The sequence below is a fragment of the Poecilia reticulata genome, chromosome 12 (assembly GCF_904066995.2).
Source record: "Poecilia reticulata chromosome 12, P_reticulata-male-v2, whole genome shotgun sequence".
NCBI lineage: Eukaryota > Metazoa > Chordata > Actinopteri > Cyprinodontiformes > Poeciliidae > Poecilia > Poecilia reticulata.
In genome coordinates, this window is record NC_088841.1 from 25,631,961 (window position 1) to 25,657,966 (window position 26,006).

General features: G+C 41.5%; 3 protein-coding genes and 1 pseudogene across 6 annotated transcripts in view; 3 read left to right on the forward strand and 1 right to left on the reverse strand.

The window, feature by feature from the left end:
- rab27b (RAB27B, member RAS oncogene family) overlaps positions 1–7,549 on the reverse strand; it is a 30,077-nt gene extending 22,528 nt beyond the window's left edge. Inside the window, exon 1 of one of the 2 annotated variants that reach the window (XM_081613960.1) lies at positions 7,288–7,549. The gene's annotated coding sequence lies outside the window, so the exon portion shown is untranslated. The remainder of the gene's footprint in view (positions 1–7,287) is intronic. The other variant, XM_081613959.1, reaches the window with a different exon arrangement.
- A 1,266-nt stretch (positions 7,550–8,815) lies between these two features.
- Positions 8,816–13,014, forward strand: txnl1 (thioredoxin-like 1). The gene is made up of 8 exons (XM_008424578.3): positions 8,816–9,099; positions 10,162–10,258; positions 10,446–10,619; positions 11,727–11,849; positions 11,923–11,992; positions 12,060–12,232; positions 12,501–12,605; positions 12,815–13,014. Exons 1-8 carry the CDS (start codon positions 9,002–9,004, stop codon positions 12,842–12,844), a joined length of 870 nt encoding a protein of 289 aa, XP_008422800.1. The 5' UTR covers positions 8,816–9,001; the 3' UTR covers positions 12,845–13,014.
- A 368-nt stretch (positions 13,015–13,382) lies between these two features.
- LOC145554371 (tripartite motif-containing protein 16-like) lies at positions 13,383–16,437 on the forward strand (annotated as a pseudogene). Its single transcript, XR_014090345.1, has 2 exons — positions 13,383–13,790; positions 14,484–16,437. The product of XR_014090345.1 is annotated as a tripartite motif-containing protein 16-like (transcript).
- Positions 16,438–17,185: 748 nt separating this feature from the next.
- nars1 (asparaginyl-tRNA synthetase 1) lies at positions 17,186–25,306 on the forward strand. Of its 2 annotated transcripts, none has more exons than XM_008424576.3 (15): positions 17,186–17,377; positions 18,976–19,058; positions 19,343–19,408; positions 19,866–19,958; positions 20,053–20,142; positions 20,628–20,706; positions 20,787–20,857; positions 21,056–21,142; positions 21,625–21,846; positions 22,003–22,202; positions 22,681–22,816; positions 22,894–23,007; positions 23,946–24,077; positions 24,435–24,566; positions 24,636–25,306. In XM_008424576.3, the coding sequence occupies exons 1-15, from the start codon at positions 17,335–17,337 to the stop codon at positions 24,765–24,767; spliced, it is 1,680 nt and encodes a 559-aa protein (XP_008422798.1). In that variant the 5' UTR covers positions 17,186–17,334; the 3' UTR covers positions 24,768–25,306. The 2 variants fall into 2 exon arrangements, with proteins under 2 accessions (XP_008422798.1, XP_008422799.1); XM_008424577.3 differs by having other exon boundaries at positions 17,186–17,356.
- Positions 25,307–26,006: the final 700 nt, after the last annotated feature.

The following is a 26,006-nucleotide window of genomic DNA, read 5'->3' on the forward strand; positions in this document are numbered from 1 at the left end:
CTGCAACATAAAAATTTTACTTTATTCAAATGAAAGTTTACAAAACAGTCGAGTACATTAGCACTTAAGAAGCTAAGTGCGCTAAACGATTTCAAAGTTAGCAAAAAAGTTAGCCGAGTTATTAGCACATTAGCAAAATGCTGCAGACCGCTGTGGTGAATAAAAAGTCTTATACAGTCTAAAATGTTGATGTTTTTGTTAATTGGTTCCCAATAAATGAACTGAAATGAATGTAACCTGATGCGACATTATGATGAGAAAATAATCAATAAACAGATTATTTGAGTTTCTCATTCTCATCCAGATTTTTAAATATTAATAATAAAAAGTACATTCAGAAAGCAAACAGGTGATATTAATGACAACAATCGCAGGTCAGATCCAGATAAAGAATATTCTTTTGATTACTTTAGTTTCATCTAATGCTTGGTGCTCAAATTGATCAATATTAAACTTTGTTTTCTTTAATTTATTGATTTTATCTGGATTTTATTCCCTACGGTTTGTTTGTGAGTGCGGATAATAAAGGTTTGCTAACTTCCCCGCAGCGTCGACGGCTGCTCCGCTTTGTGTTTGCTTACAGACCAGATCTTCACTTTCAGGACAACTGGTGCATGAAAATCCCCGGAAACTGACGAGTTCCAGACCAACGAGAAACCAGATCACAGAGGAGAGATGGGAAAAGTTTAAAAAAAATAAAAATAAAGAGGAAACGGCAAGAGAAAGACTCACAGCTTCATCAGGAGGTTAAACATTACACCAAGATCCATTTAAACACTTCATTTAATTTAATAATTAAAGGTGATTAACACCATTTTATATGTTAAAATTGGGTTGTGATCAGATCAGCTTCAAGTAAGATGAATAAAAATGTTAAAAATTTACATTAAAAATCTGAACAGACCTCAGATCATTCAGAAACTAGAATAAAATTAAATCTAACATTTAATGTCAATGTGTTTTTAATGAGAAAAACTGTTTATAGTTTTATTCTTCACTTCCATTTTAATGTCCTTATAAAATATTTTACATTTCATCAAATAAATTAAACATTTATTGCATTTCTGACCGTTTATTGCAATATTGTTACTGTTGCAGATGTAGATCATCTAAAGACGAGTTTTTACTTTTTCTAAATGTTTAATTATTATAAAAAAATAACTGGATGCTGTTGAAATAAACAGATCCTGACTTGTGATCAGAAACTCTTTGCTATTGGAAAACAACCCTCCTCCTCCTCCTCCTCCTCCTCCTCCTCCTCCTACTCCTCCTCCTCCCCCTCCTCCTCCTCCTCCTCCTCCTCCTCCTCCTCCTCCGTCACCAGGCAACTGGTCTCTCCTCCTCCCTCAACATGTCCGTCTCTCTGAGCCTCGTCAGACCAAACGCCAGCAGACAGAGGATGCAAGAGGAGAAAAAGGTTTGCTGCACAGCGAAAGCCGTGAAAAACATCGAACACATTATTGATTGTGAGCGATAAAAAACCTCAAACCTTCAGGTCGACGTAACGAACGTCTGAACCGAGAAATATTGTTTCAACCCGACGTTGAAATTCTAGCAAATCAAAATTTAAATATATTTATTCTACTGATATTTTCTCACCAATTCAAATCAAAACAGATTTTTTATTTTTTTGTTTTTTGTTTTTTCAGGGAATGAAATGCAGAAACAAGAAGTTATCCTGGTTGCTATGGCTACCGCTGGGAGGAAGGAAGTGAGCATCTTGGTGTCACGTGAGAAATCAGCAGCGAGGCGACGCTCAGAGGAAACATCCAGGATCAGAAACGCCGTCCATCATGGAAACCTGTTCCACACATTTAAAGGAAGTTACTTTATTTTGAAATCTAGGCTGTTTTGACGAGAAGCCAGAGAGGATTTCTAGGGAAAAAGAAAATAGGAAGAATTCAGGTTCTGGTGTCCTTCTGACTGGATTTTTTTATTTAAAAATGGTAAATTTGATCTAAACTGACCTGGATTTTAAAGAAAGGCCACAAATTTTCAAGTGAGATTGAAGTCAGAGCGTTGGGAAGGCCGTTCCAGAGCCAGGTGGGACTAGAGGTGGAATGATTAATCGATTAATTTTCATTAACTGGAGCATACAGACCATTGCTGTTAGAAGCTAACAACCAATGATAGACACAATAAAGCTAGCTAGCTACTTAGCAAGGCTTTGCTAGCAACTAGCCTCAACCAGTTACAAATCGCATGAAGAGACTCAAATGTTTGGCTGACAGAAAAGTCCAACAATAACAACAAAAAAAACTAATGTAAGAGATTAAAGCTGCATTCCCTCCAGCCTGTTCGGTCCGTTTGGCTGGAAAGTCGGGATCGTTTGGGGAAACGTGAATCAATAATCAAATCAATAATCAAACTCTGGTCCTAAAAACGTCAGTCTGGGCTCGGCTGACGTGAACTCTGGTTCTGTTTTAATGCATATTTAAACGCCAACCGGATCAGAGACCACACCAAAGCAGGAAGTGGACTACAGCCCGGGGCATTCTGGGTAAATACAACCAAAGCTAACATGCTAGCCAAGTGCTACCAGGAGAAATGACTTGAGAGCTAAAGAGAAATCCTGCACCAGCTAAAATCTGACGCCTCCATTTTGTTTCCATCTGATGAAGCAGGAAGTTTCTCTGAGTGTCTTCAGAGGTTTTCCTGTGATTCCCTCAGTGGTTCTTGGTGCAGCGCCCCCACAGGCCGGGAGGGGAACGGCTGCAGTTTGATGAAGAACTGCAGCAGCTTAAATTGGAGTCAATGCTTCAGTTTTTATTTCCAACTGAACCGACTCTGCTGGACGATCCGGTGGGAAAACAAACTACATCTCCTTCTGGATCGTCTTCCAGAATCTAGCAGGAAAACCTCCACATTTGTTGGAAGCTGCAGTTCTTCGTCTCGCTGATAACCTCAGTCTTGTTTGTTTCTTCCAAACCAGCTGGAAGGTCCCATGATTCATCACAGCCTCGGTTGGTTTCCAGGAATCCAGACATGAGCTGAGCTTCACAACGTTCTGCTGTTTGCTCCCATATCCATGTTTCCCTGTGTGACGCCACTGAGGTCCTGCAGCCGCTGCTGCTGCCTGTTGCATTCAATTATTGATGAGCTGCAATTTATTTCTGCTGCCTCCATTTATTGCACAGACACAAATTACCCGACATGTGAAGATTGTTTTCCATTCCAGTGGGAGCTGGATGGTTTCCTGCCGTCGTTGCAGGCTGACATTTGCCATTTGAGCGAAACCCGACAGTAAATCAGGTGAAATAAATCAGCACAAGTTTCTGAAACCATTTCCCTCACCAGCTTTACGGCTACAAAAGAACCTGGTGCATTTAGGAAGGAAACAGCAAATAGTTATTGCACTAAATCATATTTATATTTGAGTCTCACACAATTAGTGAGCTGGAAGTAGAAGAAGATGTACGACATAACAGTTTAGCATTAGCTTCTGATCATTTTTCTGTGTGTTTTGTGGTTTTTTATCAACTTCCATAAACTTTTTGATGTATTTTGCAGTTCAGAGTTAGTTTCCAGTCATTTCTGTGTGCTTTCAATTAGCTTCGGCATTAATTATTTCATGTGTGTTAGCAGGTTAGCATTAGCTTCCACTAATTTTTCTATTTGTTTAGCAGTTTACTGTTAGCTTCCAGTCAGATTTTTGTGTTTATTATCAGACCAAGCAAAAGTTGTAATGTGTTTTATGGTTTAACGTTAGCTTCTGGTCATTTGTATGTGTTTAGCAGCATTAGCATTAGCATAGCTAATATTCTGGGTTAGTGGCCAGTGAACATATATTCCCCATTACAACCATGACGGCCATTTTCCACCAGATAAATGAAACAACATCAAGAAAATATTTATGATTTCTATGATTCAAATTAATTATTTGACACCAAACAGATTCATCTAATTGGGATTTTATTTCAATCAATAGCTTCCTTGATCACCATGGCGGCCATCTTGAATTTTTCAGTGGCTAAAGGTTTTTTTTTCACTTCTCCTTGGAGCATCTGTACCAGTTTAGATCCTTTGATCTGCATGTGAAAGACGTTCCTGAAACTTTCAATTATCTGCTCCACTAAATCCAGCTCATCAAATTTATCGTTCAACTTCGACTCCGAAGAACAAAAAGCACATAACCGTTAAAACTCAATTAGTTTTTATTATTTTTAGGCATTTTCCAATTATTCTGCAATGTCTCCTGACTCACAAAATGATGCCATTATGTCATTTCCACTTCTAGACTGGAGGGTTTTATTTTATACATGGAAAATATTGACACAGATTTAAAATAACGTGAAATATTCCCTGGTATAACTGGATGTTTGGACATCGCAGGATCGTCCTGCTGTTAAAAACAGCGAAGCCGTCCATCATGAATCGCTGCAATCCTGATATTTATGAGCAGGAATAAAAGCGGCAGAGAGAATGTGAGCTAAACTGATTCATCGTCCGAATCCGTCGCCGTCGTCATTGATCTTTTAAAGCTTTCAGAGCTTCGCCTGACAGACAGAACCACCAGGATTATCAGCTCCTTCTCTTCAGATAAAACCATTTCCTTTGCTTTTTATTCCCCGACTGCGTCCATTACTGCACACTCGCTCTAAAAGGCTCTGCTGGAAAAGAAGTGGAGGCTTTTCAGGTTTCCTCGTTTCCTCCCAGCTGAACGCGATAAACGCCGAGCGGCTCAGAAACACGTTGAGCTCAACGAGTCACATGATCAGCCTGGACCCAGACGGCGAACCGGCAGCAGAACAAAACCAGAGGCTCGTCTATTCACTGCAAACTTACACAAATTAATCCAATTCATTTAAAGGAAACATGTCGATTTAGAAAAACGATGTTTTTTGTCCAGTAAAAACCTTTTGCTGTAACTTGAGGTGTTTTTTCAGCTCGTCTTTGTTTTACTTGGATTAGTAGATTTTGCCAAAATGCAGCAGAAACGCATCAAACGAGTCACATGATCCATGACAGGATGTTACTACTGGTGGAAACGACAAAGAAGCCAAACAGGAAGTGGTTGGATTATGATGGCGCCGCATGTTTTTAATGATATAAACTTATTTAAATCGTGTTTCTTATTTAAATAAACAACCTAATCTAAATAAGCAATTGCAAAATTCAGCTTTTTTTACATCAGTGGAATATTGTTGCTATGGAAAACAGAGATAATTGAGAAAATATCCATGAATCATCTGGTCCCTGCAGAGGGGCAGTGGGATGTAGCCCAAAAATAAAATGTATTTTTTCACAATAGATCCCATTTGTGTTGTTTTCTTATCATAGTAACTTTATATATTGCAGAGTGTAGAGTTGGCCTGAATTCAAAGTCTGAATAAACAGACGCTGTAAAGTATGCATGTCAAACAAGATGGCCGCCATCTGGAAAGTGGAAAACCAAGTAGAGTTTTGGAGAAAAGCAGAGCCACAGGTTAAAATGGCCTAGTCAAAGTCATCTGTGTAATGCACTGAAAATGAGCGTTCAGACGTTCTCCATCCCATCTGACTGAACTAGAGCAGCAAAAACATGCCGCACTTTTCAGGTATTGATATTTCTGAGACATTTATTGAACAAATCCCAATAAATTCTCACAGTTTGTCAACATTCCAGTTTCTACTGATGTGAATTAATTCCATTAGCTGAGATGATTAGACCAGGAAGTGGTTATGGTTTTTGGTTTTGTTTTGGATGGAGACTCGTTTTCTCCGCCAGTAAGTTTCTCTTTAACCAAATCGTGTCTCTGCTGCCGGATCCTCGCTGCAGGAGGCCCGGCGAGCCCCGCTGCTCCTGGTCAATACGCCACGGGAGGCGGAGTCAGACTGAGGGAAAGGTCACCAGGTCCTCCAGCCTAAAGGTCACCGAGGATCATCAGAGCCAGACGCCTCCGACGGGACGGGAGCCTCTGGTTTTTAAACGCGTTGCCACGGCAACAGCCTGATCAGAGACGGAGCTAAAAGGTCTGCAAAACGCCTCGGACGCTCGCGGCTCCAGATTATCGCCGAGCGACTCAGCGGGCTGAAAGGTTAAAGGTCAAGACAGGACAGCTGGATGCAGAAAACCACCAACGTGTTTCATATTGTTTGACGTGAGAAAGTGGCGTCAACGTTGCAAAGACTTCTGGGACAAAAAAACATCAGAAATGAATGAACCAAAACATTTTCACGCCTTTTCCCTTAAATTACTTAACTAATTAACTATTAAATGATTTTCTGATTGATTCAGATGAACCCGCAGTTCCACTTATGACCACCAGGAAACAAAGTTGATTCACACAGCTGCACTTTCGCCTTCCACTCAACTTTCTGTTAAAATGCCTAGAGGAAGCTTTCTGAACAGTGAGCTTCTTTACCGAACTACTTAACTGCCCGGTGATGTTCCAACTCATTTTTGGACGCCTGCTGTTTGATTTGAAACATCCACGAGTCGTTTTGTTGATCATTAATTCTTCATAATTTAGATTTTCAACATGAATGAAAACGACTCAAACACCTGGATCTGCTGCAGCTCGTTAATAACGAAGCATCATAATGAAACATGGCAGAGCAACAGGATTGCTTCACACAAACACTTTTTCCTTCCATTTAACTTTCCTTCCATAAGCTTAGATACAGCTGCAGGAACAAACTGCTTCTTTAAAAAATTGCATTTCCTGGTTCTGAAAGTATCAAGATGCACCTGCAGTTTGGTTTGTATAACATTTATCACCTTGTCAACAAATAATACATTTTCCCCTTTGAGATCAATAAAGTGTATTCCATCCACTGAAGCCTGTTAGATCTAAAACATACTGAGGAACAGACTTTTTCCTTCCACTCAACTTTCCTTTATAAGCTTATTTACAGCTACTGTAAACAGCACTGCCAGCCTTCTCTTCTTCTCTATAAAGTATTTATTTGCATCTATGTTTGAAAAAGTTTCATTGAATGTAGATTCAAAGTTAGATGCGCAACACAAACGGAGCATTTCTGTCTCCGGTGTGATCTGTGGATCTCTGCCTGCCTCCCACACTTTATGCAAACTGTGCGGACAGTGGAGCCGCTGGCTGCGCTGCGCTGCGCCGCTGGCTGCGCTGCGCTGCGCTGCGCTGCGCCGCTTTGCATGTGAAGCAGCAGCTGATAATGAAGCCGCTCAGGCTGCGGAGCTCCGCTCCTCCAGCAGCGCCGCTCAGGCTATGACTCATCCCGCCTGCCAGTCACTGATGCTGGGCTGGGCACGACCGAAACGCGTCGCCGAGCAGAACCCCAAAAAACACACACAGAGCCAGAAACCCCCCGTTTCTGTCTGCCGCTCACCTTTCTGTAGTGGAAACCAAGTCAGATGCTCCTCACAGGTGTGCGCTGCTGCCTGGCCGCTTGGTCTCCGCTGCTGTCTCCTCCGGGACGTCGCATCGCTCCCCCCGGTTCGGATGGACGGGAGGATCCGCGAAGAGGAACCGGGCTGAGGCGGCGGCGGGGCGGGATGAAAACCTCCGAGAGCTGCGGCTCTGACGGATGTGGCCCGGCTCGCTTTCAGGGGTGGGGGAACCGACGCTCAAGATGCCTTCAAGGTCTTCACGTAACCTCGGATTTTCAAGCTCTTTAGCGAAAGAGGCGCTTCTCTGTTTCCATGGTGATTTAAAGGGACAGTTAATTTTTTTTTGTTTGTTTTTAACCGTGGGGTTGTGTGAAATAGTGTTTTTTTCCCCACACTTGTTTGCCACAATAGCATCACAATGTTCAATCCATGTCTGGTTCTGCTTCACTTTGCAGACCAAACATGAAGGATTCAAATCAAACCTGAAACAAACTTCCTGAAAATTGTAAAAACAGCCAAAAAAGAGAGAGAGAAAAACCCAGCTGTTTTGAACCATAGGAAATTAAACTTAACATTTTTAAGTGTAGTGATGTCACTTAGTTTGGTTAATTGATTGATCACCTATGATACAAATAATATCAGAATAATTCAATGCAGGTTTTCAACTAACAAAATATCATCTTGAGGCACTTTATGAAAAACAATTATTTCAGTAAATCTTAGTTATCAAACAGGACAGTGAAATCAATTAGTTATTCAAAGTATTTTTAAAATTAAAGTCAAACTAAGTTAATTTAAGTCTTATTACCAGGAGCTCAGACAATTAACTACTTACAAATAAACAGATAATCACAGTGAAGCTAACAATAAATCCAACTCTTAATATTACTTACTCAGAGACAAGCTAGCAATTTATTAGACAGGCTAACAGTTAGCTCAAGTCTTAAAAGGGGCAACTTGGAGACAAGCTAACTATTCACAATTAGGCTAACAGTTAATCACATTAAAACTAAGTGTAGATAGCAGCTACTCAGAGACAAGCTAGCAATTCATTAGAGACAAGCTAAGTCTTCAGCTAGGAACTCAGAGGCAAGCTAACACCCAATCACAATCAAGCTAATGGCTAATCATAGTTGAGCTAACAGGGAACCTAAATCTAGCTACGTGAGACGATGTAAAATGAATCTGTTTGGCTTAAAAAATAAAGCTCATAGAAACTCTATGCTTATTTATTATTTAATAATTTTAAAGGATTCTTAATGGGGTTTAAATAAAAAAGGAATCTGTACACAGATCAAAGGAACCATACAAAAATCTTTTAGTTTTCTAGTTATTATTATGAACTACATAAATTCCAGTCCAAGATAAATGTAGATGACGAAACCAAAAAAGGTTTTAAAAACACCCACGGAGCCTCAAACGACCTGACTGGTCGAAAGTTTTAATGAAAACTGTATGTTCTGTTTCCACATGAGGGCAGCAAAGAGGAATTGAGGAACCAAAGAAGAAGAACAAACTCCGCCTTTCCTGTCAGGAATTGACCAATCAGGAGTCTCCATTCTTAAGGCTACATTGTGTTCCTGTGGTGTGCAGCTGAGCTAATTTTGTGACAGAAAGCTAAAAACAAAACCGTTTAACCCACCAGGCTGCCCGGTTTCCTGCTCTGAACGTCTCCCGGAGGATCAGGCTCGGACCGCAGCCCAGAACCGGACCATGGTTGGCGTTAAAGTAATCGGCAGCGACCCGGACTTCCAGCCGGAGTTAGCGGCCGCCGGCTCCAGGCTAGCCGTGGTGAAGTTCACAATGGCTGGGTAAGGTTCTCCACACGGACTGATTGCGGCGAACCAGGCTCCGTGTGTGGGTCATGTGGACGTGGGAGATCAGAATTTAAAGAACTTAAACCAGCTGGATGCTGGAGTAACTCAGATTTTCTCCCAGATTGTTGCTGCTGTTAGCCGATGGAAGCTAACTAGCTGTGCTGCTTACAATGACTTGGCAGTATTACAGTAAGTTAGCTGCTCAGGTGTAGCGCCGCTGAAATCACAGGGTTCTGATGCAATATATAGAAATATATTAACAATAACCGGAACAGTGTAAAGCTGTACTAGAATAACATATTCTAATATGTTACTTTATGTTTGTCAGCATAAGAAAATAGTCCTAGTTTAATGTGGTTTACAGCTTAACCGGATCTACTTTAAAAGTAAAATAGCGCGGAAGTATAAAACTACGTCATTGATTGAATACCTTTTCCAGCAGTTGTTAAGTTTATTACAGCACCTCGTCTATTTTGAGTGAGGAGGAAATGGTCAGAGCATTACCATTCATGGAACCGGCACCATTTCACTCCGGAACTGAAGGGGGCGCTATTTCATGTACAAGCTGTGGTTTTTCACGTTGTACCTCCGGGCTCCACCCTGGACTCCCTCTAGTTCAGGGTTGGGCAGTAACTAGTTAATTATATTAAAGTAACGTTTTTGTAAAATGTAAATTCAGGAGTTTTTTTTACTACTCTGTGATTTTTTTTTACTTGAATACATTTTTTTTTTGATTTTCTGCCCACTGAATGAAAAACAAACAGGTTTTAACCAAAGTGTCACCAGACACAGACATGCAGCTTTTGTTGAGGAAACTGTTTTTTTGTCATATTTGAATTATTGTAATTTTGGTCCTTAAAATTCCACTTTATCTGATGATGTAATTTTTAAATATTCAAATTTTTCCTATGCTACTCTTACTCTGCCCCCTCATGCTCGTATTTAACATCTCCATCCTGCCAGCTCGGATTGAAACAGATTAGCGTCCATAACTTTCTCAAACGTTTGGCTCTGGTTCCTGATGAAGAGTTTTCTGACGTTCTGCTCGTCCCTCAGCTGTCGGCCCTGCATCAGAATATCTCCGGCTTTTAACATGTTCAGCAACAAATACCCACATGTGGTTTTCCTGGAGGTCGACGTTCATGTCTGTCAGGTAAACATCTTGTTATTTCTGTGTCCCAAACATTCATCCAAAGCTGTTTTAAAATGAATGAATTGGTGTAAAAATAAACCTGTCAGGTTCTACAGGTTGAATCTGATAAAACTCTTAATGTCGTTAATGTCGTTTTTAAAACTGAAGTCAGTTGAAAGAAAAGTTGTTGTTTTTTTTGTTTCCTCAGGGGACGGCGGGAGCCAACAACATCTCAGCGACGCCCACCTTCCTGTTCTTCAGGAACCGGGTCCGGGTGGACCAGTACCAGGGGGCGGACGCGGCGGGCCTGGAGGAGAAGATCAAACAGCACACAGAGAACGACCCGGGAAACAACGAGGACTCGGACATTCCCAAGGGATACGTGAGTTCACCCCACCACGCGGGTCCAGGCCTGGTTCTGGACCCTCCCTGTCCGGTTAAAACCAGTAATCTGAGGCTAGAGCAAACATTTTGTCCAAACTGGAGTTTGGGAAAATGGCAGACAGACGGAAAAATGAGCTTCTTGGAGTGAAATAAAGCCTGAATAGAAACATGAAAAGCTCAGGTTTGGTGGTTTTATCAGTGATTTACTGTAGAGCTGCACAGGATTATAACTAAACAGTTCAAATACGAGCCACTTCTATAAGACGGACAAGTTCACCCACCTCCAAATTGCGCCCTTCCTTGGCAGAGCTGGTTGCTGGGAGACTGAAGAAAGCTGGACATTATTTTGGTCCTTATTCAAATCCAAAATGTGTTTGTAAAAATGTTTAATGCTGAATTGGCAGCAGGCCTGATCTGTAGTTTAACTACAGCTTGAATGTTTCATCAAACCAAAACAAAAAAACCTCCAGACCTCCGTCTGGGTTCGGTTGAAGTGAAAACTCTAGTTCTGTTTGAATGCACATGTGAACACCAAGCGGACCAGAGGCTGCTGAAAAAGCAGGAAGTGGACTACAGAGCAGTGCATTCTGGGTAAATGCAACCAAAACAAAAGTGTTAGCCTAGTGATGGAAAGGTCTGGAGAAATCCTCCAACCACTGAAATCCTCCATCTTGTTTCCATCTGGTGAAGCAGGAAGTTGCTCTCGGAGTCTTCAGAGGTTTTTGTTTAGTTTTCCTCAGTGGTTCTTGGTGCAGCGCCCCCTCAGGCCAGGAGGGGAACAGGCTGGTTTGACTCAGAGCCACAGCAGCTGGAGGTGGAGCAGATGTTCTGGTTCCAGTAGAACCGGGTCGACCGGACTGTCAGGGTGAAAACACCCTAAGTGACGCCCCTTCATTACATTCAGTGACTATGATCAGAAACAAAGCAGATGAAATGAAAATTCAGCAGATGGTTATAAAAGCTGCGGTGAAGATGGAGCCTTGAAGTGACGTCAGGCTGTGTCTCCATGTTGGAACATGATTTTGTGTTTGTATCCAAATGTAGCCAGTTAAGAACATTCTCAGGAGACCCGCTCTGACCTCTGACCTCTCTGTCTGTCGCTCAGATGGACCTCATGCCCTTCGTCAACAAAGCCGGCTGCGAGTGTCTCAACGAGAGCGACGACTGCGGCTTCGACAACTGCTTAGTCAAAGACTCGTCCTGCCTGGAGTCCGACTGCGACGAGCAGGTGACCTCTGACCCCGAGCGACCTGGGACTCACACTTCCTGCTTGCTTCACTGATAACCGTTTCCTCCTCCAGCTGCTGATAACGATCGCCTTCAACCAGCCGGTGAAGCTTTTCTCCATGAAGCTGCAGTGTTCAGATTTAGGTGAGTTGTTTTGACGGTGCGGCGTTTAAAACCCGACCCTCCTTCACCGGGTGTCGTCTCGCCTCAGCCCGGGCCCCCAAGCTCCTGAAGGTCTTCATCAACCTTCCTCGGTCGATGGACTTCGACGACGCCGAGCGGAGTCAGGCCACCCAGACCCTGGAGCTGTCAGAGGAAGACTACAAAGACGACGGGCTGATCCCGCTGCGCTACGTCAAGTTCCAGAACGTCCAGAGTGTCACGGTGAGGAAAAGAACGTCTGAAAGTTAAATGAACCGAAACACGACCAGGTGTGTTTACTGGGTACGGTAAACACACTGCAGATACGGAGAGCAGTAGGAGCAACAGTGGTCAGTTTGATAAATACATTTGGTTTTGAAAATCTCACACAAACTCCATCTGCATCAGCTGCATTTACTGGAGTATGAAGCTGCTGGACGGTCAGTAAATGGCCCCCGAGCCGCAGTTTGGACACCCTGATGTTGTGTCTCATCATGTTTTCCTTCTGCAGCTGTTTGTCAAGTCAAACCAGGGAGACGAGGAAACGACAAAGATCAACTACCTGACGTTCATCGGCACTCCGGTCCAGGCCACCAACATGAACGACTTCAAACGGGTACGGAGCAACAAAACTGCTCTTATCGAGGCTTAAAGCTGTGATACGGAGCAACAAACCTGCTCTTATCGAGGCTTAAAGCTGTGATACGGAGCAACAAACCTGCTCTTATCGAGGCTTAAAGCCACGGTACGGAGCAACAAACCTGTTTTTATTGAGGGTTAAAGCCTCCCGCTCAGCAGAGACTTGCTCATGTTTTCACTCTGCAGGTTGTCGGGAAGAAAGGAGAGAGTCACTGAGGGAGGAGGAGGAGAGGCTGCAGAAACAGTGGAGGGTTTTTCCTTCTGCCAAAGGAGGAGAAGAGGAACGGACCTCCTGTTGCTCTCACCGGGCGCTCCGTCTGCCAGTCGTTTATATTGTAATTCTGTTGAAATTGCTGTAAATAAAACACAATCTGTTTTCAAAGGCATGCGTTTCCAGGTTCCTTCAGTTTTAAACAGCTAGTTTTAATATTACACTAGTTTAAACATAAATGTTATGGCTACACAATCAGCCGGTCCCTGAAGCTGAGCCAGTTGTTAACATATTAGCTGTGAGAATATTAACAGGAAGAAGGAAAAAGTCCACAAGCTCTTCAACAAGAAACAGTCAGAAGCAACTTAAAGGTACTAAAGAAAATTAGGCTCAGACCTCAAATGTTTGTTAGCAAGCTAAATATTTAGCTACAAGCTAAATATTTAGCTACAAGCTAAATGTTTAGCTCCAAACTGAATATTTAGCTTACAAATCAACTATTTAGCTCTGTGACTTATTTGGCTCAAAATTAGATAACTGAATATTTCGCTCCAATCTGAGTAAAAATGAATGTTATTTTTTCTTTACTTCAAATGGGACTTTTTAAATGAAGAATCCTCCAGCTGTGGAGCCTAGGGGGCGCTATTCCCGCTGCCCTGCCTCTTCCTGGTTTCTGGCCTCTGGAAGCGGCTCAGAAATGGCGCAGCCGGGACTGAAAGTGGAGCAGGAAAAGCTCAGCTGCTCCATCTGCTTGGATCTCATGAAGGATCCTGCAACGATTCCCTGCGGCCACAGCTACTGCCTGAGCTGCATCGGGAGGTACTGGGACGCGGAGGGCAGCCCCAGCTGCCCGCAGTGCAGGCAGAGCTTCAGCCCGAGGCCGGTGCTGGTGAGGAGGTGAGGAGAGGAGGAAGGGCGGCCCGCAGGCGGCTCCCGACGAGCCTCACCAGGGTTAGAGCAGCTCCGGGTCTCATTATATCACTTTCATTTTGTTTCTGTGATTCAGTTAGTTTTAAATAGTTTTTAGAGTGTTTTCTGGTGTGACGTCACACCTCCGCAAGTCAGTTGCTCTGACAACAGGAAGTCACCCGCTAGCTCTTAATATAGAAACAATATTTACATTACAACCAGAGTTGGGTAGAAACTAGTTGCATGTACTTGAGTAACTTTTTTAGGAGTATTTTTTACTGCGCTGTACTTTTTACTTGAATAATTTTTTTATGAAGTATTTCTACTTTTGAGTAAAATTTCAGGTTTGTTTTTTTTTACCCACTGAATGAAAAACAAACATGTTTTAACTAAATATTCACCAGACAGACTCACAGCTGCAGCTTCTGTTAAAGCTTCTGAAGTTCTTTTATTGAAAGAAACTTATTTTCTTTTGTCTGATTTTGATATATTTTTTTTTTTCATCTTTAAAATGCCAAAATATTTTGGTCCGTCTGATGATATAATTTTTAAATATAAAATGATTGATAATTTGTTATGTTAGTACTTGGGTAGATTTTTTTTTAACAAATATCTTTGTACTGATTTATTGGATGGATATTATTTACTTTAATTTGAGTAAACATCTGCCCACATGATCATTTCCTCAGTGTTAGCTAACTATGCTAACTTTGATCCAAACTGTTCTCTCTGTAGATGTGTTGTGTGATTTCTGCAGTGAGGAGAAGCAGAAAGCAGTGAAGTCTTGCCTGCAGTGTCTGGTGTCGTTCTGCGATCAGCACCTCCAGCCTCACTTCTCCATCTCCGCCCTGAAGAAGCACAAGCTGGTGGAGCCGTCCGGGCAGCTGGAGGACAGCGTCTGCCCGCTGCACTGCGAGGTGATGAAGATCTTCTGCCGCACCGATCAGAGCTGCATCTGCTACCTCTGCTTGATGGACGAGCATAAAGGCCACCAGACGCTTTCCGCCGCCGCAGAGATGAGCAACAAGCAGAAGGAGCTGGCGGCGCGTCGGCAGGACGTCCAGCGGAGGATCCAGGGCCGACAGCAGGAGGTGGAGAAGCTCCAGCAGGTGGAGAAGGACGTCCATCAGGCTGCCGACGAGGCGCTGAGGAGCGCAGAGAAGATCTTCACCGCCGTGAAGCAGCAGCTCCGATCTCAGCAGGAATCTGAGGTGAACAAAGTGAAGGAGCTGCAGGAGGCGCTGGAGGAGGAGATCAGGGGTCTGAGGAGGAGAGCCGCCATGTTGGAGGAGCTGCAGCAGACCAGTGACCACATCCGCTTTCTGCAGAACTACGGCTCTCTGGCCCGACTCGGAGACGCCCCTGACCCGACCCGCATCGGCGTTCAGCCTGAGAGCTTCAGACGAGACGCAGAGGAAACGGTTTCTGAGCTGAGAGACAGACTGGAGGAGCTGCTCACCGAGGAATGGAGTCCAGTTCCACCGACTGGAGCCGATGTGGAGGTTCTGGTTCCACAGGCAGAACCTCAGACCAGAGGGGAGTTCCTGCAGTACGCCTGTCCCCTTACACTAGATTTAAACACCGCAAATATGTGTGTCAGGTGCGAATATCCACTAAAGGCTTATTCTTACAGAATAAATGGCGTTCTTGTGGATCATCCAGATAAGTTCTCATACTGGCCCCAGATTTTGTGTAGTGAAAGTCTGACTGGGCGATGTTACTGGGAGGTGGAGTGGAAAGCATCGTCTAACCGCTGGGATGTTTTCATAGCAGTTTCATATAAAGACATCAGCAGGAAAGGTGATGAAAGTGCGTTTGGAAACAATAAGAAGTCCTGGGCTTTGCAGTGCTACAATAAAAGTTATGAATTTAGACACAACTGGATCAGAACTCCAGTCTCGGGTCCGTTGTCATCCAGAATAGGAGTTTACCTGGATCACAGTGCAGGTGTTCTGTCCTTCTACAGCGTCTCTGACAACAACATGAACCTCCTGCACAGAGTCCAGACAGCGTTCACCCGACCGCTCTGTCCTGGCTTCGGTTTATATGACAACGCCTCAGCTCAGATCTGGGACCTTTGGTCAAATTTTGGTTTATTTGATTAAAATAATTCTCCTTTGTATTCGGCAGCAGTAAAAATACACATTAGTTACATTTCTATTTCTTTTACACATACGCATGTAAAGAAATAAAAAATATGCAAGGAAAAACTGAAGAAAAGTTACCAAATTAAACACCAAATATTGAACACAGAAAGACATCAGACATGAGTCCACTGAAGTGATCAAAACTACAGAAATATTGTGCTCTAAGTGAAAAAACAAAAACATGGATATTCCACCTTGACATCAATATATTCTATTACTAAATATATTGTAATGTGTTGAATGGACAGAAAAAATATTAAATCATTGGAAAAGTTTAATTATTTAATTTTCTTTGTTTTAAATGGATAAAGTCAGACATTTTAGTTTATTTTTCCACAAATAAGACCTGAAATAGGAAAAACCAGATCAGCAGTCAGTAAAAAATGAGATCTTATATGAGATGAAGCGATGAAAACAATATGATGAAAATGTACATAATGTAACAAAATGTGACACAATATAAGATTTATAATGTAACATTGATAAGACATGATAAACTGTAGTTTATTTAAAAGTATAAATAAAACATTTTATTAACCTTATGGACAAAGTTTTTCTGTATTTATGTGGACATAAACATTTTTGGATTAAAATTCAAACATTAAATCTCCTTATTTCTGCTTTAAGTGAATGACATTGTTTACCTTGCACTTCTTTTAAATGTCTCTAATTGCAATAAATGTGGGTTAAATCTTAAACGTTAATGTCTGGCCTGTTGCTTAGCCTTGGTGTGTTTTATTACCTTATCACTTATAAAGCTTCTTTTCAAGAAGCTCTGTGTCAAATTATCTTATAACTGTAATTTGTAACATTGTACTTGTGGCTCTGTAGAAAATGACCAATATTTTCTGTCATTTATTAACAGTCATACTGAGATGGATCCGGGTGTGACGTAGCTCTATTTTCCGACTTTACATGTCAATTGAATGCATCAAGACATCTGACATAAAAAAAAAAATTCAATAACTCCGCCTCTTTTCTTCATGATACTTTCAATTACGGATGTAAAAAACTCGATTTTGTGGGGTATATCTAAAAAAATAAAAAAGCAAATTTCATATTGTTTTTGGCTTTAAAATCTAGGCGGAGTCTTAAAATTTAAAGTTTGAGATTAAATGTATATTACGTGAAACATGTAATATTAGTTTCTCTTCCTCCGACAAAACCTTAAGTATGAATTCAAGCTAACATTGAATACAACAGTTATTGACATTGAATGTAACCAATCAGATTTAATACAGTATGGGTGACGTTTCCAGACTGACCAATCAGATGTTTGTCTCGCCTTTTCTATGAAGCTGCAGAAGGCTGATGCAAAGTTGCACGTTAGGATCCCGGAGACGTCGCCGGTGCTGGTTTCTAACGGCTGATTTAGATTTTTTAAAATAAAAAGTTGTCACCTTTTGCTTTCAGCGAAGTGTTTTTAGACGTGGGCCGACATGGCGACGGAGATAACTAAAGGTGTGGACCAAGTCTCGGTCGGTAAGAGATAAATGAGCCTGTCCAGGGGGAGCTAGCTGGTTAGCAGGGACATGTGTGTCTGTCTGGATTGGTATGGCGATGATAAAGGTGGTTAAATGTCTGCTTTATCAATCAATGAGTCTCTAGTTTGATTTATTTTACTAAAACTGGTCTTATTGTTCCCTTACAGATTGAATCAAAAACCGTAAATAAAGCCTGGAAGCTAATTCAGGCTAAGGTAGCTGTCATTCTGCAGTGCGGAGGTTTAAGGGATAAAATATGACGAGCGATCTGTGGAGGAAAGGCGACGTTTTTAGTCACATTGCTGTTATTAATCGAATAATTTAATAAAAACGGAATTTAAAAAGGTTTCTGGGTTGTATCTGTTGATCTTTCAGACAAATGGTGTTACCTGAAAACTACAGCTGTTATGTTATTTTTCCTGTTTTTCCTGTTTTGTCGATAATCATCTAACTTGACACAAACACTTAGAATGTGTATTTGTGTTGTACATCTATGTAATACATAAGTTTCTTTTTTGACTTAATTTTCAAAAATGTAAATTAACATTTTTTAAATTGTGTATAAATTTATTAAGATGTACCTTCGACCCTTTTTCTCCTGTTGCACTATATTTCTTTAGGGAAGAAAATATAGTGTGTTATACATACTAAAAACGTTTCCAACCTGTCATCCCTTGGAAAACAGGTTTTTTCTGTATTTAGATGCTTATTTTCTGAATCTGGTGCAAAGAAGGAGCAAAAGCTTGACGAATGTAAATATAAGCTCAGTTTGACCCAAAATCAGAAATTAAATTATATTTTAGACCCATTTTTCTCCCTTTCACTATTTACTCGTAAATCTAAAACTGTGTAAATCTAAAACTCAGGATGGGGCTGATTAGATGGACTAAATGCTTCTTTGGTTTATCATCAAATTATTATTATTTACAGTCGGTTGTTAAATGTTTCTGGTATTTCAGTTGCAGATGAGTTGATGTCAAAATGTCCTGCTGCAATGATGCAACATTTAGCATTCTTTCACTTTCAGTTTTACTCATCCGGTTCTTCTTTGTACCTAATAGAAACAGATTCTGGTTCAAATGAGCCGTTTTAATTTGGGTTGGGATTTTAATTTGTTAATTTGGATGAATTTTTATGCAGAAATCCGAAGCTGGAACCTTTGGATATTTGTGTTTCCGGTACAACCATAAATCAGACGCATAGTTCAAGTTTGGAGCTAACAGGAAAATTTACAGTAAATATTTGAACTAAACTCTTGAATAAAAAAAATTGGTTGAGAACATGGTCTATTTGAGTCTGGAAATGATTTTTAAAATGCAAAATGTTCAAATCTGTTGGCCTGATGGGACGACCTGGTTTTATCCAGATCAAAAATGTGTTTCGCTTAAATTCATATAATTATCATCAGGGAGTTTTGATCTGTTTCATCAGAGCAGAAACTCTCCGCTAGGTTATTTCCTCACGTCATCCGCCTTGTTCAAGTTCATGATTCAGATTCATTTCCACATTTCAGCTGCCTGAACTTTAACCTCCTTCAGGTAAATCATGGAGTCTCTGCATTCATGTTTTAAACCTGCTGTTGTTTCTGTGCCTCAGCTGAGATGTACGTCTCTGATAAACACGGCAGCGACCAGGATGGAGACGGATCGGAGGAGAAACCCTTCAAAACTCCCCTCAAGGTAGACAGACAAACAGAGCTGCACTTTTTTTTTTTTTTTACCGCAAATCTGTTATAAACATCAATATATGACGGATTGATATGAGGGAACTTCTAAATCGAATAATTTTTTAATGAATTTCTTTCTAATTATATTGAAATAGATCCAGTCTTTGAAGCTTAACTGAATTGAAATAATTCAAAACAAACAACAAAAAAAACTGCGGTTTTTATATTTATTGAAAAATTTTGGGCGTAGATGTTGTTTCTACTTCTTAAATTCAGTTTGTGATCTGAACCTGTCAGGCGCTGCTGTTTGCTGGGAAGGAGCCGTTCCCGACCATCTATGTGGAATCCCAGAAGGAGGGAGAGGTGAGTTCCCACAGCATCACACGTCCTCCACCGTGCTTAACAGTGAGGATGAGGTTCTTCCCCACATATCCACCAGACTTAAAGTCACAGCAGAAATAACAAACTCCATACATTTGTGTTTGATGGTAGGATGGCATCACTCCTAATGGATCTAGTGGTTGCCATGGCAACCTGGTGACTAGTCTCACGTTAGCACAAATAATTTATACAAATAATTTATATCAAAAAACATATTCTTGTTCAATTGTCATGTTTCCATTAAGTAAATCTAATTTTGTATTTTCAATTTGATACATTTTATGGTTAATTGAAACGCAGCTAATGAGCTTCAGGGGTGTTTTTACCTGCCTCAACGCCTCCTCCTGGTGGAGAGATGAACTGCAGCTTGGTTTGTTCCAGCTGTTTAAATAAAGTTGAGTAAAAACCTCTGGATTTTGCTGTGTGTTGTTGTCTTCAGCGCTGGGCGGTGATCTCAAAAACACAGATGAAAAACGCTAAGAAAGCCTTCAACCGCGAGCAGATGAAGAACGACGCCAAAGACAAGAAAGAGGTTTGTGGTTCGGTTTCTACGAAGTGTCATTACTAAAACTGTCCACCAGGTGGTGACTGTGCCTTTAAACTGTGTCTTTCTGTTTGTTATGCAGGCTGAGGACAACGAGAGGAGGGAGAAGAACCTGGAGGAGGCCAAGAAGATCGAGATCGTGAACGACCCGAACCTTCCTGAACCTGAGACGGTCGGTCTCCTGCTTCTCATTCTCATTCGATTGCATGTTCAAAACAAGAAGTGGAAGGATTTAGTTTGAGATGTGATTTAAGAAAGCTGCAAAATGGAAACATGAATGTTTGACAGTATGGATTTAATTTACAAATGTGACCAGAAGTTTATATATAAATAAATAAATAAATAAATATTTTTTTGACATTTTAAACCATTTTTAAATTCCTCAATTACAATATATTTTATCATAATTTTATCTTTCTTGGTTTAAGGTTTGTAAAAATACCATATTTTATTTCCTGCAGTGATTAAACAGCACTCCATCAGTTCAGCTCATTAACAACTGATTGAAGTTTCACAGGAAGTGGAAGATTGGTCACTTTGCTTCGTCTTAATTTTGCCCATATACACGTCCATGAATTCATGTCCGCCAAAGGCAAATTTGACCAGAAATCCTGTTTGAGTGGAGCTGCAACATGTCGCTCATGTTTGTTTTTCCAGGTGAAAATCCACATGCTGGAGGCCAAGCGAGGTGAGAGGGTGAAGGTGTTCGGATGGGTCCACCGCCTCCGGAGGCAGGGTGAGAAACGCAGCAGAATGAAACGCACCTCATGGCTTGGATGAGAGCTGGTATTCACTGGACTTTCCTTTTTCCTGCAGGGAAGAACTTGATGTTCATTGTGCTGAGGGATGGAACTGGCTTTCTCCAGTGTGTTCTGTCTGATAAACTGGTAAAATTTGTTTCCAGCTGTCGTTTCTTTGCATTTCCTGACCCAAATGGTCGTATTTTCTTTTCAAAGTTTCATAACGCATTTAGACCTTCAGAAAACCTGCAAGACTTTTAGAAAATCTCAAACAATTTCTGTTCCTTCTGCATAAAACTTATTTAAATAATAAAACTTGGGTGTGTTTTTTTTCCCTATGTTTAGTGTCAGTGCTACAACGGGCTGCTGTTGTCCACAGAGAGTACTGTCGCTCTGTATGGGACCATCACTCCGGTTCCTGAGGGGAAACAGGTAAACAAATCAAACGCACCTTCTCCAAGCAGTAAAACAGAAATGAGAAAAGTAAAATAAATATGTATAAGCTAAAAGTACGTGATTTAAAAAAACAGATTTTTTTTTGTCTTTGATACAGATAAAATAAAAATAACTTGCATCAAGACAAAGGAAAACCAGAACTAATTTAAATAAAATGTGGAAAGGTAAAATGTTAGAAAAATAATAGCAACATTATAAAAATATATAGAAATGTAAAAATTTAATATAAAGAGCATTTAATCTGGAGAAGCCTGAACCACTTATTTGACACTATAATAAAAAAATGTCTCCCACTAACAACAATTTGGTATCAAATAGTGTTGCTAAAATGTTAAGAATGTGACTAAGCTTCACATTTCTATGTGCCACATATAAAAGGGTGATTTTTTTTTGTGTAATTTTCTGGAATTATAGCTCTATAACTTAACGTGCTAAACATGCTGAGTTTTTCCTGCCAGGCCCCCGGTGGCCACGAGTTAAACTGCGACTTCTGGGAGCTGGTGGGCTTGGCTCCAGCAGGCGGCGCCGACAACCTGCTGAACGAAGAGTCGGACGTCGACGTCCAGCTGAACAACCGGCACATGCTGATCCGAGGAGAGAACGTCTCCAAGATCCTGCGTGTGAGATCAACGGTGACCCAGTGCTTCAGGGACCACTTCTTCAGCCGCGGATACTACGAGGTGACACACAGCAACTCACATTTAACTGATTCATAATGTGTTAGCCCGCTGTGTGGGGTGAATTATGTCACTGAAATATTGATTTCATTACATAAAACATGAAGTCCACTCAGTAAAAATGTGAAGTCCACTCAGACGTTTGTGTATCTGTGTCAGATCACTCCTCCCACGCTGGTGCAGACCCAGGTGGAGGGCGGCTCCACGCTGTTCAACCTCGACTACTTTGGCGAGCAGGCGTACCTGACCCAATCCTCCCAGCTCTACCTGGAGACTTGCATACCTGCCCTGGGCGACACCTTCTGCATCGCCCAGTCGTACCGCGCCGAGCAGTCCCGAACCCGCAGGCATCTGTCCGAGTGAGTGGAGCTACAATATCCTCTCATTAAGACTAAAAGAGAGTTTGTCATATGTCAGAGTTAAGACCTTCATTTTTGTCATTTATCGCTTGTTATAATTGATTAAAAATCAGAAATACTTAAATGATAATGAGGGAAGATTGAAGAAAGTTCCCAGAGTTAAAAAAGAAACAAGAACTTAAATCAGCTGTTCAGAGGGTGGAGTGATATACGACCCATTGATTCCAAATATTATAGAATCTCTTTTTGTTTTAAAGATTTACAGGTTGTTTATGTAGGGATTAATCTCAACCACTTTCCAGTAAGAGGAACTGAAGCTGTTTAAAATCTCCTCTTTTTGCCAACTCCAAGTATATATTTTGAAAATCACGTTTAATTCAGGTTTTAAACATTTCATTTAACTGATTTCCGCCCAGTAAAAACCCAGTGAAGCTTTTGGCCACTACAGCTGAAAACCTGTCGCCTATCATTTTCTCAGGTACACTCACATCGAGGCCGAGTGTCCCTTCATCTCCTTCGAGGACCTGCTGACCCGACTGGAGGATCTGGTCTGTGACGTGGTGGACCGGGTTCTCAAATCTCCCGCTGCTCAGCTGCTCTACGACATCAACCCCGTACGAGACTGAAGACCACGGCTCCACTGGTTCATTATTACTGCGTCTAATGTTGGGGTTTCATTTCTGTTTTCCAGGACTTCAAACCTCCAAAGAGACCCTTCAAGAGGATGAACTACACTGAGGCCATCGAGTGGCTCAGAGAGCACGATGTGAAGAAGGACGACGGGACCTACTACGAGTTTGGAGAGGTGACGACTGAACGCAGCTCATCCTGACTCGGTCTGCTCCGATTCTAACGTTTTCACACCGTCAGGAGGGTCTGTTAATGTAGAGGCAACGGGGCAAATACTCGTAATGAAAATGAGTTAATAAAGACCCAAAAAATGAGATTATAAGAGCAACACAACAGTGTTAATAATACAGAAATAAATTCAAGAATAGTTGTACAAAGGCGAGTGAAGTCGTAAAAATACAAAAATAAAGTTGTAAAAGTATGAGAGCAAAATGTTATAACTCTAAGATGAAAATAATAATGAAAATGAGGAATGTTGAGCCAGGGGCTGCACAGTGGCGCAGTTGCAGCAAGAAGGTTCTGGGTTCAATTCCCGGCCCCGGTCTTTCTGCATGGAGTCTCCATGTTCTCCCTGTGCATGGTGGGTTTTCTCCAGGTACTCCGGTTTCCTCCCACAGTCCAAAAACATGACTGTCACGTTAATTGGCTTCTCCAAATTGTCCCTAGGTGTGAGTGTGTGTCTGCATGGTTGTTTGTCCTGTGTGTCTCTGTGTTGCCCTGCGACAGACTGGCGACCTGTCCAGGTGACCCCGCCTCTCACCCGGAACATTAGCTGGAGAGGCACCAGCACCTCCTGACCCCACTGAGGGACAAGGGTGTAAGAAAATGAATGGATGGATTTGATATTTATAAAACGAATAACTTTGCTTACCACTTATGCATTTCTACAGAGAATCTGTCATGTTGTTAGAAACCTCAGTGACCGATTCTTCAGTTAAATGTTGCAGTAATAAGACGTACCAGTGGAGGGCGCTGTTGTCTCAACAGTGAATCAGTTTATGACCTTCCTGGCCAGTAGAAATTTTTTTTTTTTACATTTCCGTCATGTTTAATGATGTGATGAAGTCAGGTGTGTGTGACCTTTGGGTTGAGCTTTTAGTGTTTGATTCTCAGGACATCCCTGAAGCTCCGGAGAGGCTGATGACCGACTCCATCAACGAGACCATCCTGCTCTGCCGCTTCCCGGCTGAGATCAAGTCCTTCTACATGCAGCGCTGCCCAGAGGACCAGCGCCTCACCGAGTCGGTAAGATCAGAGGCTGGAGACGGGTTAGAAAACCAGACGGGACCGAGTCCAGAACCGGACTCTTCATGAAGGCCCAGAGGAGGAAGAGAGAATAAACTCATATTACAAGGAAAAAAGTTCTGCAAGGATAAAGTCATAAAAATGCAGGAATAATTTTTTCAGGTTAAAGTTGTAATTTTACCAGTTTATTGTAACAGATTTATGTTTTTCAGTTGAGTTTTACTTGATAAAAGCAGAAAAGGTTCTGAAATGATTTATATCAGTTTTTACATTATAAATAGTTTTTAGACGTGTTTAGTTTTATCCGAGCTGCAGGTTTAGAAGCGGATGTGACTGTTGTCTCATCGTCGCCCCCAGGTGGACGTTTTGATGCCGAACGTCGGGGAGATCGTCGGCGGCTCGATGCGTATCTGGGACTCTGACGAGCTTCTGGAGGGATACAAGAGGGAGGGGATCGACCCGACTCCGTACTACTGGTACACCGACCAGGTGAGCGTCAGCTGTTTGCTGTGTCTGACCCAGTTTGACCCGGTCTGACCCGGTTCTCTGCCGTTGCAGAGGAAGTACGGCTCGTGTCCCCACGGCGGCTACGGTCTGGGCCTGGAGCGTTTCCTCACCTGGCTGCTGAACCGACACCACATCCGGGACGTCTGCCTGTACCCGCGCTTCATCCAGCGCTGCCGGCCCTGAACGCACCACCAACCCACACCTCTGGATCACAGCAGCGCCCCCTGCAGCCCGTTCGAGTCGCTGCATGCTACAGCAGAATTCTTAGTTTTCATGTCTTACTGTGTAAAGTGGAAGCCAGAGACGACGTCGGTTTCCTGAAACATTCAGGCGGATCATGTTTGACGCTCAGCAGATAAATATTTACTCTGGAATATTCACAAAGTTCCCAGATTCAGCCTCACGCTACAAGGATTAAAACGATCTCCCCGTTCAGGATTAAAGGGTAATAATGGTTTAACGTAGGATTTGATCACCAAAATATCTGATTATTATGTACAGTAGACGTTACAGAGATCAATGATCCTTCTTTCTGTTTATTACTGGTTTCTGCCTAAAGTTTATTTCCTGTTTAAATAACTCAACGGTTTTCTGATTCTTGGAGCGTTTTGTTGCAGAAACCCGTCAAGAAACCAGAACCAGAGGAAAGTTTTTGTTCTGCATCTTCATCTGAAATCCTCCTGCTGAAACTGCACTGAAATAAAATGTGATTCAACCAGGAACCTGCAGGTCGACTCTTCTGTAAATCACTTTTTATTACTATGTTCCCAATTTCTGCATCAATTAACTAAAAAATACTGAAAGAATTACATTTTTTTAATCCAAAAAATGTATTTCACTGTTTATGTTGAAAACTTTCAGAAGTTGAACCTCAAAGTTAAAAACAAATAGATTGTTGTGATTTTGGTGCCTGTTGATATAAAAAAAGAAAAATCCAGATCCAATGTTTATTCTATTGAAAAATTAATAAAATGCTTAAAAATACCCATTTTAATTGTTCAATACACCTTGATATACGATATGCTCAGTGGAAATGGTCCAAACTGCTAAGGTTTTCAAATTTGTCAGAAAAAAAACATATTTTGGTGATTTGTGGCAAAAAGCAACTTTTATTGCCAAATCTAAAATGTCATCTGACATTTCGAAGGAAACTGGAGGAAAGTAGTTTTTGTAGATAAAAGGTCGGATTCTGGAAGTTACATTTTACAAAAATCACATACTTTCTAAAATGAATTCTTGCTGCAGCACATCATTAAAGCGGATATAAATCAACTTTAATTAAGCTGATTTATATCTGAAAGCTTAAAGTGATTAGTCTTAATTTGTGCTGTTCATGTTAATCAGATGTTTAATGAGCCACAGTGAGTTTAACCTGCAGCTCAGGAACATTAAATTAATAAGTCGAGCAACTTAACACGCATT